This window comes from Centruroides vittatus, unplaced genomic scaffold, assembly GCF_030686945.1.
Source record: "Centruroides vittatus isolate TY-2023 unplaced genomic scaffold, ASM3068694v2 contig_18, whole genome shotgun sequence".
Taxonomy (NCBI): domain Eukaryota; kingdom Metazoa; phylum Arthropoda; class Arachnida; order Scorpiones; family Buthidae; genus Centruroides; species Centruroides vittatus.
In genome coordinates, this window is record NW_027121101.1 from 7,193,667 (window position 1) to 7,214,612 (window position 20,946).

Here is a 20,946-nt window from a genome sequence, read left to right on the forward strand (position 1 = left end):
TGCATTATAAATTTACAAAAATATGAATATTTTGTAAACATTATCTCTCATGTATAATAATTATATTAATTAAGGAGGAAAATTATAAATGTTTTTGTAATAGCCTAAAGTATTAAAAGGATATAAATATAATTGACTATATGCTTTATCTAATAAACAATTCTTATTTATTTAGTTACTATTATATTAACAAAAATAAATATAGTTTGAAAAATTTATATGCTTATTTACTTTTATTGTTTATATCTGATATCTATCATCAAAGAATATTTTTATTTTTGCTTTGTTTTAAATAGAAAGTTAATTCATTATTTGAAAAGTGAAATTCATTAAACTTGTTTAATGAACTAGATAGTTTATCAAAACTAATGTATTTTTAAAAAATATTTGATGTTTTGTGGCAAAGCTATCAATATGTTAATAACAAAATTTTAGTTCAAAAAATTTATTAGAATAAAAAAAAAGTCATTTGAATGATTTGGAAATTATTCAGAAATTACAATAACCACATTTTGAACTGAGTGCAATGTTTGATCAAATATAAATTTCATCATCAAAGATTAAATTACTTAACTTATATATAAGTTAAGTAATTACACATTATGAAATATTTTAAAATAATAAATATACAAGATTTGAATCCAAACCTACTCCTACGGGCCTTAAAGGATCTGGATGCTTGTTTCCTGTATCAAGATGTGTGAGATGATCACTATGATTGCTTTCTCCTGAAGGAGCTGAATTAGATTTTGGAGATGATGACTTAGGAGTTTCTCTTTCTTTTGTTGGTGTATCATCTGTATAACAATAAATAAAACCTGTAAAGAAATGTTCATAGTTTGCATATGCCCTGCATAAATTTATAACAAAACACTAAATAAAACATCTTATAAAATTTATAAATATATAAACATAATTAAGAAAAACAAAAAAACACTAAACAATTTGACGTAAAGATAATATTAAAATGACATTCTTTATCATAGATTTAGAAACTTTATGAAATTACATTCTCAAAATTATTAAAATGCTAAAAGATCAACAATTAGTCACAGATCAAAAGATATTTTTTTATGTATTAAAATCAGTATGATTTGTTAATGAATTTGATAAATTTATGAAAATTGAAAATTATGTTTATAATAAATTTCTAAGTTAAACATATATTTTTTAATTTAGTTTTTATGAAATCTCTTTGGATTAACAATGTAGTTATCAAAATTGGGATTTAAATTTTCCAACATTATTTTATTATAGAGGGTGTTTCAGACTGAGAGGTGATATAACATTTTTCTAAATTTAATACTGTTTCCAAGTTTTATTAAAACAAAGTTTCTTCAGATTTTACACCACTGGACTTTTTCTTTGATGTTGTATCAAGGAAAGAAATTAACAGTTCTGAGAAAACAAGAAATAACTTGTACAAAGAATTCAAGCTGCTTAAGCAAAAGTACAACAGCACCAGTTGTTAGACAAGATTCAATATTCAGTTCGTTGGCATGAATGAGGAGTGCTTACATGAGAGAGGAGAGCATTTTGAACATCTGCATCCTTAATTAATTTTCAAACAATGTCAGGTAGCTCATTTTGATAGAGTACTTTCTGTCTTGTTTGTGAAGTGTGTATCTGCTTATTGTTCAATTGCTAATAATTAAAATGCTAACATAATTCCAAATGCTGCCTTTATTAAACCATAGCAAATACAAGAAAATTTTTTATATATTATTTATTCTATGCAAACTCCTCTAACACCTGTCTGGTTGACCTTACCTTTCAAACAACCTGTATATATGCTAGTGTAACAATGAATTATGAAAATTGAAAAATGATCAAGTAAAATAATGCAAAAACAAAAAAAAAATGAAAACCTAACCCAAATTTTTAGACTTAAATTGTAATTAATATTTTACAGTTTTAAAGTACAGTAAAATTGCAAAAATAACATCTAATTATATTTTATTATCATCTAAAATTTAATCTGTATTATATAAGTGAATTAACAGAGCATAAGGCTCTATTTTTAAATTTAATCTCTGACTATTGAATATTTTTATTAAGAATATTCAACAATCAAAAAAATCAGGTTAAAAAAATATCAGCTCTCAAAAAATAAGACAACTTCAGATCTATTTTAAACAATTATCCCTTTATTTGAAGGTATAAAGATTGATTGATAAATAGATTTTCATTTTTATAAAATTAGTTTGAGAACAGAGAGAGAATAATGTAATCAGTTTTAAAAAATATAAAAAATCATGTATTAATTTAACACATTCATTTTCCAATGTAATTACCATTTAGAGTGGCATATTTTTCCAAACATTTAATCTGTTTTTGCATTCTGTACATGAATAAACTTTCTGGAATATTTTTGATCCATTCTCATATAGCAGCTTGAATTTTGGTATCTGATGAAAAGCAATAACTTTTCAATACCTTTAATTTTGAAAACAACCAGAAGTCTGAGTGTGTCAGATCTGGATTGTCAGGAGGATAAGGAATGACCACCCTTAAGAACCCAAAGATGCTTCTGGTTCTTAATCATCTTTGCTGTTTTCCTAATGAAGATTGGTCTTGCATTATCATAATGTTAAAAAAAGACAGTTCTTTCTGACATTATCTACAATTATGTCTCTTGAGTGTTTGTCAGGTTTCACAATACTTAACTAAATTGATTGTTTCTTCTTTGCCAGATAATCTGTGTAAACAATTCCTTTTTATCCAAAAACTCCCTCTGTAAAAAGTCATGCTTACAAAGAATTTTGAACTTCCTAACAGAGAAAGGTGACAATACTGCATTGACAGTCTTTTATATTCTGGATCAAAACAATAGGAGGACTAGATACTCATGACTACTAAATAGTGGGAGGTCATGTGTTTCTATTGTCGCACTTCTCAAAACGTAGCAGATTAAATCTTATTTATCAATTAACATTTATAGATCTAAATTTTGACAACTTTATCAATTTCTCTTGTTACTTAGAAATAATTTATAACATATTGTTATCAAATTATAATAATACTAAAATACAATACAAATTTAAAATATACTGTACTTTTAAATAAATTTTAAATAAAAGCTATTAAATAAGCACAAGAAGCAGTTTTCATGGAGTGTACAGTACTTCAATATAGCTAGTAATTTTTTTATTAGTTATATTAAAGTCAAAGACACCTGCAGTATTTTGTCTTCAGGTAATTTAGTCATACAGTAAACTAAGTCCAAAATTATAAATTAATCAAATGATAACACCAGATTCGTTGGTCCGGAACTTACTAATTAAATATATTTAATATAATTAATTTAATTCTAATTATTAAATTTAATACAAGATACAAATTACTTTATGTCTATATATTTAATTAGCCAAGTTATGGCCCAATAAATCCTGTATTATCATTTGATTAATATACAATTTAGATCAACTAAGCAATTGATTTACTAAAAATAATGTTCTTTAAACAGTTTTTCTACTACTTATATCTTTATTTATTTTTATAAAAATAAATAACACACAAAAAATGAAACAAAACTAACTATCCTTAAAAAAATGTGGAGTCTTCCAAACAGTATGGTCCCTGTATATGGCTTAGAGGAGAACTCATTACAGCAGACTGTACAGTGAAATTTATTCTTATAAAATATCTTTGCTTTATAAACTGTTATTCAAAATTAAGCAAAAAAAAAAAAAAACAAAAGATTAAAGCAAATCTCAGGAGATGCAATTGCCCATTGAGACTCCTCTTTATAGGCATTGGATGACTGTAATGCTCTTCATAAAAACTGCTTATTCCATATTAATAACTTGTTGAGTACAATGTTATAATGATGCAAATATTTAAATTTTTTAAATTTTGTTACAATGTTTAAGATAAATATGAGATTATTTTTTTCTAAAATTTCAATTGTTTGAATGTAATGTTACAAAAGAAATTAATGAATACTATGCAAATAAATAACATTCATTTGAACTGCTAAATAAACTGACACCAAATGTAAACTTTGTACAATCTTAGTATTTAATATTTGATAATTATAAATCTGATAGATACACTTCTCTTTTTTTCATAATATTTAAGCAATAGATGGTCTACAGATTTATTTCCTACTTGTGAATATAAGAATAAATAAAACATGTGGACACTAATTTTATATCTTTAATATTAAAATGAAAAGTGAAGTATTTTTACAACTACCTGTAGTAAAATTATTAAAAGAAATTCTAAAATTTAAAATGATAAAATGCCCTGTCTTTCATATGCTATTTTCTTAAAAGCATCCAGTATTAACATTTCATTTCATCTAGTATTAATATAAAAATTCTAAATATTCAGTTTTTAACTATAAAACATTTGATGTTATCTTTAATCACATAAAAAAATTCTAATAGATCACAATAAAGCTAAGAAAAGATATATTCTAATTATAAAAAAAATACCATACAAATTTGGAAAATAATAGATCTTTGGAAAGAGAGAGTTTTCTATCATCATTTCTGATCATGTCTAAACACTGGTTTCTCTATTCACCTTTTGATAAATAAAGAAATGATGGTGGTGATGATGAAGAATAAAAAAGTATTCATAGTTTCTTATATTGATCAATCTATTTTTTTTTTCATATAATGTTAATGAATTTCATTATTAAAAGAGATTAAAAATTTATTTTTAATGTGAATAACATCTAATTAAAATTGTTACTTGAAAATGAAAACAAATTAAATCACTATCAAATGATAAAAACAGCTGTTTACATTAAATATATATTGATGATAAAATTAAAATCTGACATTTTAACAGCGAAAACTAAATTCATTGTTTGTCAAACAGATGATATGGAAAGGATTTTACAGAGGACAAAATTAGATCCAAAGTGTATCCCAAAATGAGAAATGGCATTTTATCCATCAGAACAAATCAGGATTACTACAAATTTTGAAAGAAAAGCTTTTTAACAAAATTAACTGCTACAAAAATCTTACAGAAGATATTCAAAGTTGTTTTCTATTATAAGCAATACATGGAAACTAAAAAGAGTGTAAAGATGAGACATGGATAAGATTGGTATACATTATCCTTAATAATGTTTCAAAGCTAAAACTTGCAGAATTTCTTTTATGAGTGTACCAAATTTGAAAGTTTTCTGATTTTTTATTTCTTGCAGAAACATGGAATATGCAAACTTTAACATTATTTTATATGTATTACTTCTTAATGTATATATAATATATATTAAGAAATATTTATTAATACATATGTATATATTAATTCTTATATATAAATTTTGGTGTTAGAAGCAAAAGATAAGATACAATTCACATTTAGCCCTGTAAATTAAACAAGTCAGGAAAAAATAATAGAAAATATTAACATAACAACACAAAGTTCCATCTATCACCAGGATGGCACAGAAACGACAATCCCAATAGAAAGAAAACAGTTCAAGGTTTATGTATTACCATTTTGCCATCAAAACTACAAAAGCGGTTTTTTTTCCCCAACCTCCAACGGTTCATTAAACAAAGACAAGCATAAATACCAAAATGAATTTATTACCATAAGTTAGGTACAAACGTGGTTACTTTTCAACATAATCACCATGAAAATTGAGGCGTTTGTCTCTCTGTGGACGAGCTTTGAAATCCCCTCTTCGTAGAATGTTGCCGCCAGTGATTGAGATGGACCTTGACGTTTTGAAGATTGTCAGCAGTCTCAAACCTCTGCACTGCCCTGAAGTTTTCAATTCAGGAAAGAGGTGGAACTCTTCACACATTAAAGGTGTGAAGACTATAACCTTTCAAACTTCCACCTAGCTTGGAACTTTTTAAACATCTAGTGTACAGCCCCGATTTAGCGCCGAGCGACTTCAAACCTCTTTCCCAAACTAAAAATGTGGCTAGGAGGGCAGATATTTGGGACTAATCACGACTTTCAAAACAACGTCAAGGCTCATCTTGAGTCGCCGGCAGCAACATTCTACGAAGAGGGGATTTCAAAGTTCGTCAACAGATAAGACAAACGCCCCAATCCTCACGGCAATTATGTCAAAAAGTAACCACGTTCGTACCTAACTTTTGGTAATAAATTCATTTTGTTATTTACATTTGTCTTTGTTTTACGGACCATCAGAGGTTGGAAAAAACATCCTATGTATAATACACGAATAGACATTGCTTTTTTCCTACAGCAAAAGGAACAATTGTTAATATGTGATATAATAATTGTTCCTTTTCGTATAAAAAAGGAAGGGTTGGTAAAGGGTTGATAAAATAATAGAAGTTTGATTTATGTCATTAGTGAGGTTGAAGCTGAAGTTCTAAATGTGAAAATGTGTATGTTGAACATTCAGCGCCGCTTTCCTGTAAGCCTAGAAGTTTGACAATGGCGTTTGGAATGTCGAGCATGATTCTACTGACTTTCCAAACACCATTGTCAAACTTCTAGGCTTACAGGAAAGCAGTGCTGAATGTCCAACGTACACGCTTTTGCGTTTAAAACTTTGGCCTCAACCTCGCTATTATATATATATTATGTATTATAATAGTGGCTTTCAATGTCATTTTAAACACTGTAATGTTTCAATTACTGTATAGAGAAAGCTAAGTTTTAACTGATAGCACACTTACCACGACCATTCTTATCAGGAGATGATCCATGTTCTGTATCACTCGGATCATCTGGTTTCAAATTGCTGAGATGACTAAATTGACTGTAATCCATTATATAATTTTCATATTCAATTCCACTGAAAATTAAATAAAGCCTTATTATTTTATAATCATTTTTTTTTTAAATTTACTTATATTAAGCACTTGCATACTTTTTCTATATAATTATATACTATTACTACTTAAAACTAGTTAGAAACAATACACAAACTTCATCATCTTGGCATTTTTCGACAACTTAAACATTTTGTTCTTAATTTACTTTATAATGGCTTTAAATCTTAATTAATTCGTTGATATTTAAAACAGATCCATTTAGTTCTATCTCGTGACCTATTAATATGAAATATTCTGATTATATTCCATAAGCACAGTTCACGTCGCACTACGAGATTCGACAGTGTCTCGGCAGATGGCGTAAGTGTAGAAAAGATGGCGATAAAAGGGAATTATCGCTAACATCTGCAATAATTTTGCGTGGTTGGAAAAAATAAAATAAAATAATATCTTAATTTAAAATTAATAAATTACATATAAAGCACGCTCCATTAATAATTTAATTCTGTCAGATGATTTAATTTCAAAATTTAAAATTAATTTTATATACATATACGTTTTGATTTTGTGACGTAAGAAATTCTCAAACCAATCTAAGTATATTTTATATTTAATTATATCTCGTTGTATATACTTTTTAAATTACTTTTAGAAGAAATAAAATATTAATAAAACGATCGATGGAACTTCTGATTTGTTTTTAATTCATCAAATTTTATAGTCCTATTTTATCCAAAATAAATATGCCAAGGAAAAATTAAAATAATTCTGGAATTTGTAACATAACAATTGCATTATAATGAGTATTTATAAAGTTAAAAATGTAAATTTTGAACGATAAAATATTAATATATAATTTTTTTTTTTTTTTTACTTATATTACAGAATTTTAATGGTTTGTTGATCCGTATCATATCGCTTTATGTTATTCCACTTTCCACTCACGAGATTAAAATTATATTCAAGACGAAGGAGAAAAAGTAGACAACTTAATCACAGGTTCACAAGTTTATCTGTCAACGTTTTCTTTTTCGTGTAATGTTATTCGGGGCCATATAATGGAAGATGCATTCGAATAAGTTACAACAGAATACATTAACTTCATTATTCCGCGCCTTTTCCAGTAAATTTATCATATTATTCGCCAAAGGGAGATTAAACTTAATTTAGCAAATACATTTCAAGCAAACTTGTATAATTTTTTATTTATTTTTAGCATACTCCTAATATGCTAACGAGCTATTTTGATTAATTATTGTATAGGCCCAATTTTTGTTGTTTTATATATTTTTAAATTCTTATCTCTATCCAAAATCTAAAATCTATACTTTAAAAAGGTAGACTGTAGTCTACCTTTTTAAAGTATAGATTTTTCAAAAATAAATTACAATAATTCTCTATAAAATTTGTTTTAAAAGTTTATTTTTAATAATCTTTGAGAAGTTTTTCTTATAAAATTATTAGATTTACTGTTGTTCAGAATGTATAATAATTTTTTTTTCCTTCTTGACGTTTCTGGTTGAATTTCTCTTAAAATATAGGCTTTTAGAGAAGCTAGGACATATATTATTCTCGTTGAATAGGATTATTTTATTAAATGTAACATTTTGTAACTTTGTATGCATTATTTTATTTCTATGGTAAATTTTTTATTCTATATTAATAATTAAATAAGGAATTTTTCTTTATTCACTTGGTTAAAAATTAGATATAGGAGTGATGATGATAATCTAGAAAGAAAATTATTTAAAAGCTATTTTTGAGTAATTCTTTCAATAAATTTAATTAATTTATTATAAATAATAGAACTATACGAATATTTATATTGGCCTATAGTATATATTTCCATCATGTTTTTAAAAATTTACAATTTATTTTATTAAATTGTCTCTGTATTTTTCAAGATATCAGAGTCATTACGACTGAATACAATTACTCTGAATACTTGAAATAGATCTGCTTTAGATATGCTTAGAAATGTTTTCTGTTGAGATTCTTGTGTATTAATTAATTTAATCCAACTTTCTTTTGCAAACTGTAGTAAAAAATTGAATTTAATTAGTAATTTAAATAAAAGATTTTCGTCTATTGTATGAAATAATAATGCTATTCTCACGTATCGTGGCCTTTGTTTTGTATTTATAAAAATTGGATGTTAGAAATATCAATTAATTTTCTATTAAAAAAATCTAATAATCTTTCGTAAAACCATACAATATGCAATTAATATTTATAAAACTAATACAGGCTTATATAAACGAAACTAAATTATTAAATTATAAATTTAATATTGAAATTAACTGACCTAATTACATAATTGACACAAATTATACTTTGTTCTTCCGCATTTTTGCTGTTAATAATAACTGTGGCACATGTTTGAACCCATGTAAATCCACCATTTTTATTCATAAAACGGTAATAACCACTCATAACTTGTCCCTTATTTATCACTGTAAAGATAAAATTCAAAAATGTATTATTAAAACAGGATGTAAAATGAATTATTGCTACTTTAAATAAAAATTTTCAATTATATTTAATGATATGTTTAGTTAAAAATACTTTTAAAAGCTAAATCGTTTTATTTATTTATTTCCTTTTACAAAATTAAATTCGTGAATAGATATTATATACTTCTGTGTTTATAACTGGGAATTAGAACCATACGGATGTTATTATTACTAGTAAAAAAGACAGCGCTAAAAGGTTTTACAGTATTAGAACTTTATATATCAAAACCCTATACAATTTAAAGGCAACGCCTTTCAACTATTCCCATTAGTCATTGTCAAGCTAGGATGTACACAAGACAAGTTGTACGAAGATAAACTCGATTTCCATTTTTATACTTCTCCTCCCTTCTACTCGAAACATACCGAAACTTATTAGCATTTACTATACGATTTGAAAACTATAGTTAAGATTTCAACGAAATTGTCGACTAATATAAAAGGCATTCCTATACACAGCTAACAATTGTTCTTTAGAAAATGCTGATCCTTATCTCAGAATGTCCGCTTTCATCGAATATCAAACTGATCTCAAACATGATAACTTGAATTTTCTCTAACATCTATCGAAATCCCTACTTCCATTTTCCGATATAGATATACTCTTAATATATTCATTCAAATCCTGAAATTGTATCTAATATGATAACCGTACTATCAATAAAACTGAGGTATGTATGATTTATAAGACTGAATTTTTAGAAAGTGCTACATTATTACATTTTTATAGAATAAATCATAGTTGCTTATACACAATTATGTTTAATTGTATATTAATTTAAACATTAATGCATGAGCAATATATCGAAATATCTTTTGTACAAATTTGTGATTTATTTTAAATATTGTCATAAAATCATACACAAGAAACGATATAAATATTTAAAGCCGTGGTTCTCAAAGTATGGTCTATGAACCACTGGTGATCCACAAGCATATGCCAGGTGGTTTACAGACTGACCAAGTCATTTTTCCAAAATGCAATTCTATGTGGTTTCGCCAGAGAAAAAACATATAGGCCTACTACCGGACAGTCACACTTATTGTTACATTTAAAGGATAAGAAGTGGAGGAGAGCATAGGTGGCCCGTGGTTCGTCTATGACTCGGTCTAACTTGTAAGTGGTCCGCGGACAACTTTAAAAACCAATGACTTAAAATAAATATAAAATTGAAATTAAATTTATATTGTATATAATGTTTTTCGTATAGGTAATATTATTAATAATAATAATAATAACAACAACAACAAAATTCATTCTAAAAATATGAAAATAATTATAAATATTTGCAAAAATATTTTTAAATATAAAGTTAAGTTGATGAGATAAAAGTAAAAGCAATAATGTTATCGAAATCAATATTCTCTATAAATAAAATGAATTAACTTAGTAGAAATTTCTGTTAAAAGTCACGTCTAAAATTTAATCTGAAACAATTATAATTAATTAATTCAACAATTATAATCTGAAATTTAAGTAACTGGTCTAAAAATAAAAAATAAAAAATAGGTTTGCCATAAAAATGAAATTTATAATTCTATTTCGAAATATTTAAATAGGCCTTATACAAGATTTTTGACTGATAAATTGAAAAACATTAATTTTTTTTTATAATAAAATTATATATTACAAATTCATACATAATTAAATATATATAATTAACCAATACAGATATAAGTTATAAAACATCAATCATTTTTTATTTTGAAATTAATGATTGGATAAAATGATATACCGGATGATCGTAATTAAAGTACCCCTATCAGCGCTGTCTGGAGAGATATTTAGCAAATTTAGTATGATGACATTTCGGGACATGAAGAAGACATTTCCGTAGAAAAGAAATACGAAAACTCGTTACTGCGGTGATGCAAACAACGAAAAACAGTCAGCTATTAATCAGTGCAATTTTTTATTATGAGGGATATTTAAAAAAAAAAAAAAGCGTGGCTTATCGTGGCCATGTTGCATATTTGACAGCCTTGACAGTGTCACGTTGCATGCAAGAAGCATCACAGAGGATCAATTACGGTCGGCCATTGAACACACTGTTCATTGCCCTCAGGTTTTACACCTTCAGAATGGGGACCAGATTAAGCAGTATCCCCTGCATCGCTAAGGTCTTTATAGCATGAGCGTTTTGCACAAGTAAAGTGTTTGTTGCTTGCAGCGTCGATAAGTGCTATAGTGAGGAGTTTTGATATGTGTGCTTTTTTTTTCTTTTTTTGGAATTGTCTTCTGCGTGTCATGAAATATCATATCAAATTTGGTTGCATTTGGACTTCTAAATATCTCTCCAGATAGGATTGAATTAAGTAGATAAATTACGATCACCCGGCACATTGATAAACTACACGACACTTAAAAAATATATTTTTATTTCTTTTACATTTAATAAATGATATTTTTTATTTCATTTATAAAGCGTGCGTACATAATAGCCTATGACTTATATATCACAAAAAAACTTCAATTACATATACTAGAGGGCATACGGTTAAAGCTTCATAGTTGAAACGACATTAAATTCTCTTACTAAATGAAGAAATTATTTACAGCCATTTTGTTATGGCGTGTATTGTGTGTACAGTACAAGGATTTATTTCAAATAAATATTCTCTTCCTTTTCTATGAAAATCTAATAACTTGATGTAATCATGTGATTAACAATCTTTTTTCGATTAAAATTAAGGCACTCTCCTGGTTGTATAGTCGTAAACTTCTACTAATATAGAGTATATATCGTTTTATTTTAAAAACCTTCAAATATATTTAAATATCTGCAAGAATGATTTCACTATACATTTTAAAATAAATTAATGTTCATGATTTTATACTATTAACAGAAAGTGCCAAATATTTTAAAGCAAGTTAAAATTTACACACTCTTTACGAAATAAATAAAATAGATATTGCTAGTTTTGACTGAATTACAGTAAATAAGAATACATGTTTAAAAACTTAATAAATTAGAAAATTATGTAGTTTGATTTCTATATAAATACAGTAAATAAATAAGCTGTTTGAAATGTTACAAATAAACTTAAATAGGATTACGATTCTTTTTATCAGTTGTATGCCTTCAGTCTGTTTCACAACTGGTAATTTTTTACTATAATATTAATTTTAGCAAAAAAAAACTAAACTTTGCAGAAAATCCTACGTAGCCTAGTAATAATTTATACTATGACGACTTAGAAACGTTTATAAATTAATAAAATATTTTAAATTTTAGGTAATTACATAAATAATTTTAACTTTATCTTCGGAAAAAAAATCCTTTCGAATATACGGTACGTAAAATTTATTATTATTAAATTCTATATTATATACTTCTTTATATAATGATTTTTTTAAAAATTGATGAAAATTTTTACTATTAAATTGATATAAAATCAAAAATTATTATTTTGTTAATAAATTATTTCCTTTTTATATATTTCATATTGCTAATTCTATCTTTATTCACTACAAGTTTATCAAAAATTTTCCATTACTTATTATTATTATTATTTTTATTTTGTAGCAATTTATTTCTAATTTAATTTTATAAATGTAGAAAGGATATATAAACGAAAAATATACATTAAACAGCATTTTATTTAAAACAATAAATTATTTGTTTTATTTTATAGATAATAAATTTACAAGTTTGTGGATAATCTAATTTAAATAAACAAACCTATAGATCTATAGGTTTGTGAATTTTGTAATAAACTAAATAATATATTCAAATTTAAAAAGTATTTGTATTGTTTCAATCTGATTGTATAATTTTTGATATTGTCTTTTGCCATTTAGTAATTATAAGAGACTTTCGTGATAAGGAAACTTTTTAAATATTGATAGAAACAATTAATAAACATATACATGCATTATTTATTACAGTTCCGATCTATAAAAAATTTTTCTTTTTATTTAAAATGATTCCATTCAAATAAAACTAAATTCTTATTATTGCATATAATTAAATGCTTTGTTCAGGAATTATAAAATTAAATTAATTTTATATTTATTTATAATTAAAATATACTCTTCTATAATAGTCTATTTACGGCTGTGAATTATATTTAATTTAATATTCCTCAATTTCACTATTCTACTTTCACTTATTACTAACGTAAGCTAAACAAGCTGCAGCTTAGGGCCCCACATTTTTACATGTATCATTATTTGGTGGAGAGGAAGGGCCTTTTATATGTTATAGCTTAGGGTCACAAGTTCAGCCTGTCAACAGAAGTTATAAAATATATAGCCTATATTATATGATGGCAATTTGTATTATCATTTCGTCTTATCATACATTTTTATCATTTACAATTAACGAATTTTAATAATATCTTACTTTTTATCAAATGATCTTAGTGATATTTTACTAAAGTTTTATCTTCTGAAATTATTTCTACTTATGTATGATCCGGTTATTAAAGTTATAAAAACAATCTTTGGCTTTTCGATTCATTCGTGAGAGATTTTTATCGTTATTTCTTTATATTTCTATATAAAATGCCTAGAAAATAACTTGAATGTAAAACTAAGTCATTATTTAAATCCCAAATATAACACTGATTTAACACATAATTGATATATGAAAATGTATCAAAATTTATAATATTTTTTAGTAAATATCTTCAATTTGAACTTCATAGTAATTGTTGTTTATATTAGAAAAGTAATAATTTATATATAAATTTCTAAAAGAATTTCAGAATAAAAATAAACCCCAAATTAGCCCGCTTTAAGTTTAACAATTATTTTAATAAAATAACAAAAATCAGTTAAGTTATTTGATTTATATTATAATATTTATCTATTATTTATGAGTTTCCTATTGCTATCTTTCTTAAACTTTTTAAAATAGATAATATTTTGTATAAAATATATGTGTTTTTGTGAAGTAAAACATGGCATGTAATTTGCATTTGTTTGCTTGTAATGATGGCTAATATGTTATACTGGCGAATGTTTATACCTATATCGTGTTCAAATGCTATTAATATCTAAATATCTATGCTAGTTGTTGTAGATTAAGCAAGAAAGAATTCAATTAAAATTCAAAAGATGAAAACTTCTGTCATCTTGTTTGTCATTTATACAAATAACATATAATTATGGAATAAAATATGTAGTGTTCTACACTATAAGTAAATAATATTTATTATAGCATGCTTAGAGTATATAAATTGAAATTATAGAAAATAATTTGAATAACGATTTCAAAAATATATTTAAGTAATGCGATTAATTCTACTAATAAATAGAATAAAGAAAATACAAAGTTATCTTACGAATTAAATGATTCAAAAATACATTGTACATTTTAAAATTGAATAATATTTATATTTAAATAATTAAAAAAATATGATAATATATAAAATATAGAATTGATGAAATATAGATGCTGAATAAGGAAAAAGTATTTAAAATAGTTAATAATTATGACATTTTTAAATTCTTTTCTTTATTCACAATTTAGAAATGAATTGTTAATAAATTACAGTTTATATTTTCTTTCCTTCAAATTTACACAATTTATTTAACATAATATTTCTTTTTAAAATTGTTAATAGTGCTGAGTATTGTATTCAATACGTTTATCTCCATCTTTTATATTCAACTTCAACTTTTTATATTTTAAATATTTAATCTTAAAGTAAGTTTTATAAATAATTTATTCGTGTCATTAATGTACTTCAATTATTTGTTTTATTAGCAATAAGTCTCAAAAACGGAGTTTTTCTATAATAATGGATGTTATAAGTTAATTATATACTAGCTCCTATTCGTAAATAATTTATTTAATTTGTTTAAGAACTTTATTAAAAATTAACATAGTCTATGTTGAATGCTCAAATTATTTTTGAAAAATACTAAATTTTAAGTCAATATATTTAATATTTTAAATATTTTTAACAATTTTATATAAGATTTATCATCTGTATCTCTTTCAGAATTGAATAATATTCTTAATAACAAAATAATAATAATAATAATAAATTCTTTAAGTAAGGTGTATTACATATGTATTTAATAGCTAATTGATGTTTAAATGTAAATATATTTGAATTTAATTGTTACCATTTTAAATACGAAAATTTGTAAATAAAATACTTATTTTTAGTAAGTTTATTTAACCATGTCAGAAATGTTTAATAAATAAAAAATAACCTATACAGGGTTCTCTTAACTCTGGAACTACAGAAGTTACGTTGATCTTTGGTTATTCTTTTACATGTAAAACATGGCGCTAAGTAAGAACGAATGAATTCAAGCTATTTTGATGGTGGGGATCCGCAGTCAGCGTTAAATTGTCAAAAAGTTTAACAGGGTGCATCCAGGTTATATGTGATTGATGGAAAGTCTGGATGCAACCTGTTAAACTCCCCCACCATCAAAATAACTTGTATTCACTCCTCCTTAGGGCATGTTTTATAAGTCTGGAACAATAAGAGTTACGTTGATGTTTGTTTATAAACAAAAATCAACGTAATTCTTATGATTCCAGACTGTATATAAGTGGCATTCTAAAATATTGAATTCAATATTAATATTAAATTATATAATTGATTCGGTCACTTGTGATCTGGTCAGTCACTTTAAAATAAAACATTTTGATGCTTTTTGCGGAAAACTACTTGGATATTGAATTCAAAACAATAATAAAAAGAATCCTTGAGTAATATCTAATAGGCCCAATGCGGTGTTTGGTGCATGAGAAGTAAGATTAGATAAACCGAATAAAATACAAATTATAGTTATATTACAAGCAATCTAATCGTGCAATGATATAAATTTTTCTACTTTTTTTGATTTGGGGTATTCAAATTGGTTTTTATATAAATATAAAGCGAATATATTTGATATATATTTACGAGATTTATTTTGTATATTGTAAATCATATTTATCACGGAGAATTAAGCGAAAAACATTCTGTTTCATTACAGACAAACAAAACATGGTGATTATGAATGATGGAGATACATTAATTGCGAAAAAATTCCTTTAGTACGAAGAAAGAATATTTATTTCGTACAATATATTTGGACATATATTCAAAGGAAAAAATAACAGAAAATAGAAAAATTTATTTATATAAAATTGGATAAACTGGATGAAAATTAAAGAGACTGACATAGGGCGAGAAATGCATAAGCAATTATTTGGTAATACGATCCTAAATAAGATATTAAATGCAATAAAAACACATTCTAAAGAATTTAGACTAATTATTATTTAAATTTTATACAGTACTTCTGAATCTGACAAATTCGTAAGTCAAACTAAAGATAAATTGTAATGTTCCAAAACTATAGGAAACTCTGCAAAAGATCTTGTCTCTGGCTTAAAACCCAACCAATTATTTTCTAATGGGTTTATTTAATGAGTAGGTTCTTTTGGAAGAAATCGTTTCAATAATTTTTTTACGCGTAATTCTACGGGATAAATAACAACTTTATTTGAACATATATCCAAGGAACTTCTCGAAGATCCAAGGAAACTTTGATCGTTTCTTGTTTTTTTTTCCAGAAAACTGAAATTCTTCCTATAAAAGCCTAAAATATAGGCCTATGAATTAATTATAAATATTTCACGTCCTTTACAATACTTGAAGTAAAAACGAATAAGGTCGGTGTACAGGTTAAATGTAATTTAATAAATTACAAATATATTTTTTTTTAAAAGTGAAATAAAAAATGGTATAAAAGTTACAATAATTTTGTAAACAATTTAAATAAATAAATGGGATAAACTAATTTAATTGAAAAACTAAATAATTTTTTAAAATATTTCATAATTTAACTGTAATTTAAATAGTAATTATTCAACATTATCAATCTGTGTATGAAAAGAATTTTAAAATCTTTTATAAATATAATAAATTTAAAAATTAATCTCTAATATATTTCTCCTGATTACTTTAAGTAAATTAAAATTGAAAATTTAATTTCATTAAAAAAAATGAAGAAATGTAAGCTTGATGAATTTTTTTTTAGATTTAAAACAAGTGAATGAAAATATTGAATATGTTGAAAGCAATAAATAAATAAACAAATGCACGGTAAGCTCAAAATATTTATTTACTTATTTACACACATCGTTTCTTACACATTACAGATCATTTTACTCGATGTTTAATAAAGAAAATAAAAGTGAGTCCTTTACAAGTGCTTAGAATATATCTACAAGAATCATGAGGATCATTAGAACACAACTATTAAACCCATTAGAGTTTGTTTTCATAAAACACCAGGCATTATAAATATAAAAGCTTCTAAACATTTAATAATTTCCTTGTAAAAATTGTATGCAGATACGAAGAGTTGTAGAAAATTCCCACTTATATTCAACGAAAAGTGTAGGAAAATAAAAAAACTAAAATTTAAACTTAAAAAAAACCTTATTTTAATTTAAAACCCTAAATAGAACGCATTAAAGAAATAATCGTCAATGTAGAATGCTAGAAAATGAGCTCTGAAAGAATATAAAACAAAATTCTTAGTTTTCCATTAATAATAGATGATTTTTCATATAAGGCCTATGTTATTGTTATGGTAAGTTAGCCCAATATCTCACATGTATTATGTTAAGCTCTAACTTACATAAAAGTAGATATGGTATTAGAGATGATAAATTTTAAGTCGTCACTCACATCAATATCATGCATATAATTTCCATGAAAAAAATATTTGAAATGAAATACTGCCCTTATATAGGCTATAGAAAGTGAATAAAAAAAACTTTAAATTCGTGAAACCTACACTTATATGTTCTATAAATTTGAAAATAACAATAAAAGAGTAAATATTTTATTATAAATCGCAATCAGATTGAAATGGGTTTTAACTATTATTTTTAATAGAACATTTTACTAGAAATGTAATTGAGAGAAAATCAATAGCAACTACTTAAATAAAAGTTCAAATGAGCCATGTAATTAATCTATTCTATTACCTTTCAATAAGACAAATAAAAGCTTTCTTTTAATTCTATTAAAAATTAATAATTATAATAACGTTTCCGCAAAAGAAAATACAAGTAAAAATTAAAATTGTTCTAGAATAAATGATAATTAACGATTAATGGTATTTTGTTTTTGAATTCGAAACAAATTTCTTTTCGAAAATAACTTTAAACACAAAGAACAGAAATTCCTGTAATATATATAAAGTAAAAATACAGTCAAACCTTCATAAAAAGCCGCCTGCCAACGACGGCCACTTGTAAATGGCGGCCAGATTTTCAGGAACTTTTATTTTTTTTGAGTAAAAATGCGTAGCGTACAAAATAACCTCTAAATAACGACCATCGTTTAGAGTGGTCGTTGTTCAGAGGTTTGACTGTAGTAAATAAAATATATTCACAATGGCGCGTTATCTTATGGGTAAAAGGGACAATTTCCTGGGTCTCCACTTACAGGGGGTCCCAAACCAATCTTTTATAAGAAAATATTTCCCTCAAAAAATCTATTTATTAGCGATATTAATATTTTAAAGTATATTTAAAGCTATATACTTGATACGAAGAACGATTTCACAACTGTACTATTTTGTAAATGGTAAAATAATATAAAAAAAACTTACAGTCTATGTGACATTTCCTTAATTTCTGTACATCTTGTCCGTGACATAAAGTATACATATTTTTACCAGTCAGTTCTTCAGCTGTGTAGTCAAATAATTCTGAAACTCTGTAAGAGAAAAAAATATAATTCTTACGTTACTACAATAAAGAAATGACTAATTGAAAATATATGAAAAATTATTGATTTTAAAGATCGTTTAAATGAAAATAAAATAATAAAATATCCTGCCTGGGTTCACAATGAGCAATTCTGAAGTCAAAAGTCAGCCTTGTCACAAACATATCATTTTCCAACCTGACTTCATTGACTGAGGGAGGAGGTAGAGCAATGGCCAAACCAACCATACCCATTACATTGGGTGGTTGTTTCCTGCTGTGTGAGAATGTATATTGAGGTCGAAGGTGACACAAGACTAGCACCACCTATAAAAACCATATACAGTAATTCTTTAAATAATAATAATACATTTACATAAGTTGATTTAAGAAATTCAAAACCATTAAAATGGAAATGGTTTTGAATTTATTGTATTTATTAATGGAAAAATAAATTATATTAACTAGTTAAACTTTAAAAAACTTATTTTACTTATATATATTTTAATAATTTAATTTAAATGTGTAATTTTAGTAACAATATCTTAAAAATCTGCAATAGAAATCATTTTATATAATAGAGACAATACATTTCAATATCTTTTATACATTCATAATTGGCATATATTTTGATTTTAAAAGGAAAAGATTGATCTGTTTCGTGTTGAATCGCATAAGCAATTACACGGCATTCATTAAAAATTGTACAAACAATTACATTATTCAGATTTAAATATTTATTCTTTGTTTTCATTTCGCTGTCAGTATTGTTAAATGTTAGCCTATTATAAATAATATTGTGATTAAGTATTTTCGGTAATAAATTATCAATGTGTATGTTTTCCTTATCGAATTTAAAGGAAATTTAAAGGAAAATATGACTTCTGGTGTTTTTATATAGATATATATAATTTACATTTGAAAACTTAAGCTTATTTTCTTCCTGTAATTTCCTCTTTGGAGCCATGAATACTTATTGAATTTATGAAAATTTAAAGCTATAAAAATGAAAAATTAAGTTATTTTCGGGAGAAAGCTTTTTACTTGATTTCATATTTTAAATTATTTAGAATGGATTTCAACTTATTAAGTCAATATTATTTTAAAAAATTCATTTAATAATGTAATTTTAATTATTTTAACACAGATAAAGTCTCCGTTTTGATTATAAATGAATTTTTATAAAAAGTAGATTATTTTTTTTAGAATTTCACTATATTAAAATTTTTTATTCGAAATTTCAATTCACAATCACATTTTAATTAATTGTCATTCAGATTGAACTCCATTAACATATATCAACTTCCAACCCTCTTTATTTTAAGAAAATATATGATATTGCACCTTTTGTTCTTATCGCAATATTCGTCGTTAACAAAAAAATACCACTTAAGAGTAAATGTAGTTTGATAGCACTTTGAGCAGTCTTAATTACAGAAACAGAGAAATAAATCAAGAGTCAAATGGGGAAGAAACTTTTTTTAGAGCTTTGTTCTACTTTACCTAAATCTTTTATGATACCAGGTTTATAGGAAATTTTCCTATACATTTAATGGTTCGATTTAATGTTATTTAATCGCACAAGAATTTATAAATTACAATTCGAATCTTAAGAATGAATTTTAAGATTTCTCATTTATTATAATTACTTTTTGTACAATAAAATTTCAGAAGTATACTTAAATCACTTATAAAAAAGCAATAATAATAGTTATAGAAAGATCTTAAATATTTAAAACAGTAATAATTATGTACTTTAAATAGAAAATTTTTTAAAATCTGAATTATAATTATTAAATAAAAACATTACTAAATAACCAGCTTAAGCTTTATTTGCCATTATTTAAAAGTATCTATTTTAAGAACCTACTGGAAGAGTAACGATTCTTTAATAATACAACCGCGTTATTGAGGTAATAACTCGATACTCTTTCCGGGGTCAAGAAATGCCATTGATATTCTTCGAACACTGCATCTTAGTTTATCCAGCGCATATATATTCGACATAGCAGAAAAACAAGATAGGTC

At 25.0% G+C, this 20,946-nt stretch overlaps 1 protein-coding gene across 6 annotated transcripts in view; it reads right to left on the reverse strand.

Moving 5' to 3' along the window:
• Positions 1–20,946, reverse strand: part of LOC136969651 (protein trachealess-like) — a 141,409-nt gene that overhangs the window by 10,561 nt on the left and 109,902 nt on the right. For 5 of the 6 annotated variants that reach the window (XM_067263932.1, XM_067263928.1, XM_067263929.1 and 2 more), the window contains 5 exons: positions 19,052–19,245; positions 18,822–18,928; positions 9,031–9,178; positions 6,627–6,745; positions 652–818 (listed from right to left, as the gene is read on the reverse strand). In XM_067263932.1, the coding sequence (XP_067120033.1) occupies positions 652–818; positions 6,627–6,745; positions 9,031–9,178; positions 18,822–18,928; positions 19,052–19,245 (735 nt within the window). The remainder of the gene's footprint in view (positions 1–651; positions 819–6,626; positions 6,746–9,030; positions 9,179–18,821; positions 18,929–19,051; positions 19,246–20,946) is intronic. The other variant, XM_067263931.1, reaches the window with a different exon arrangement.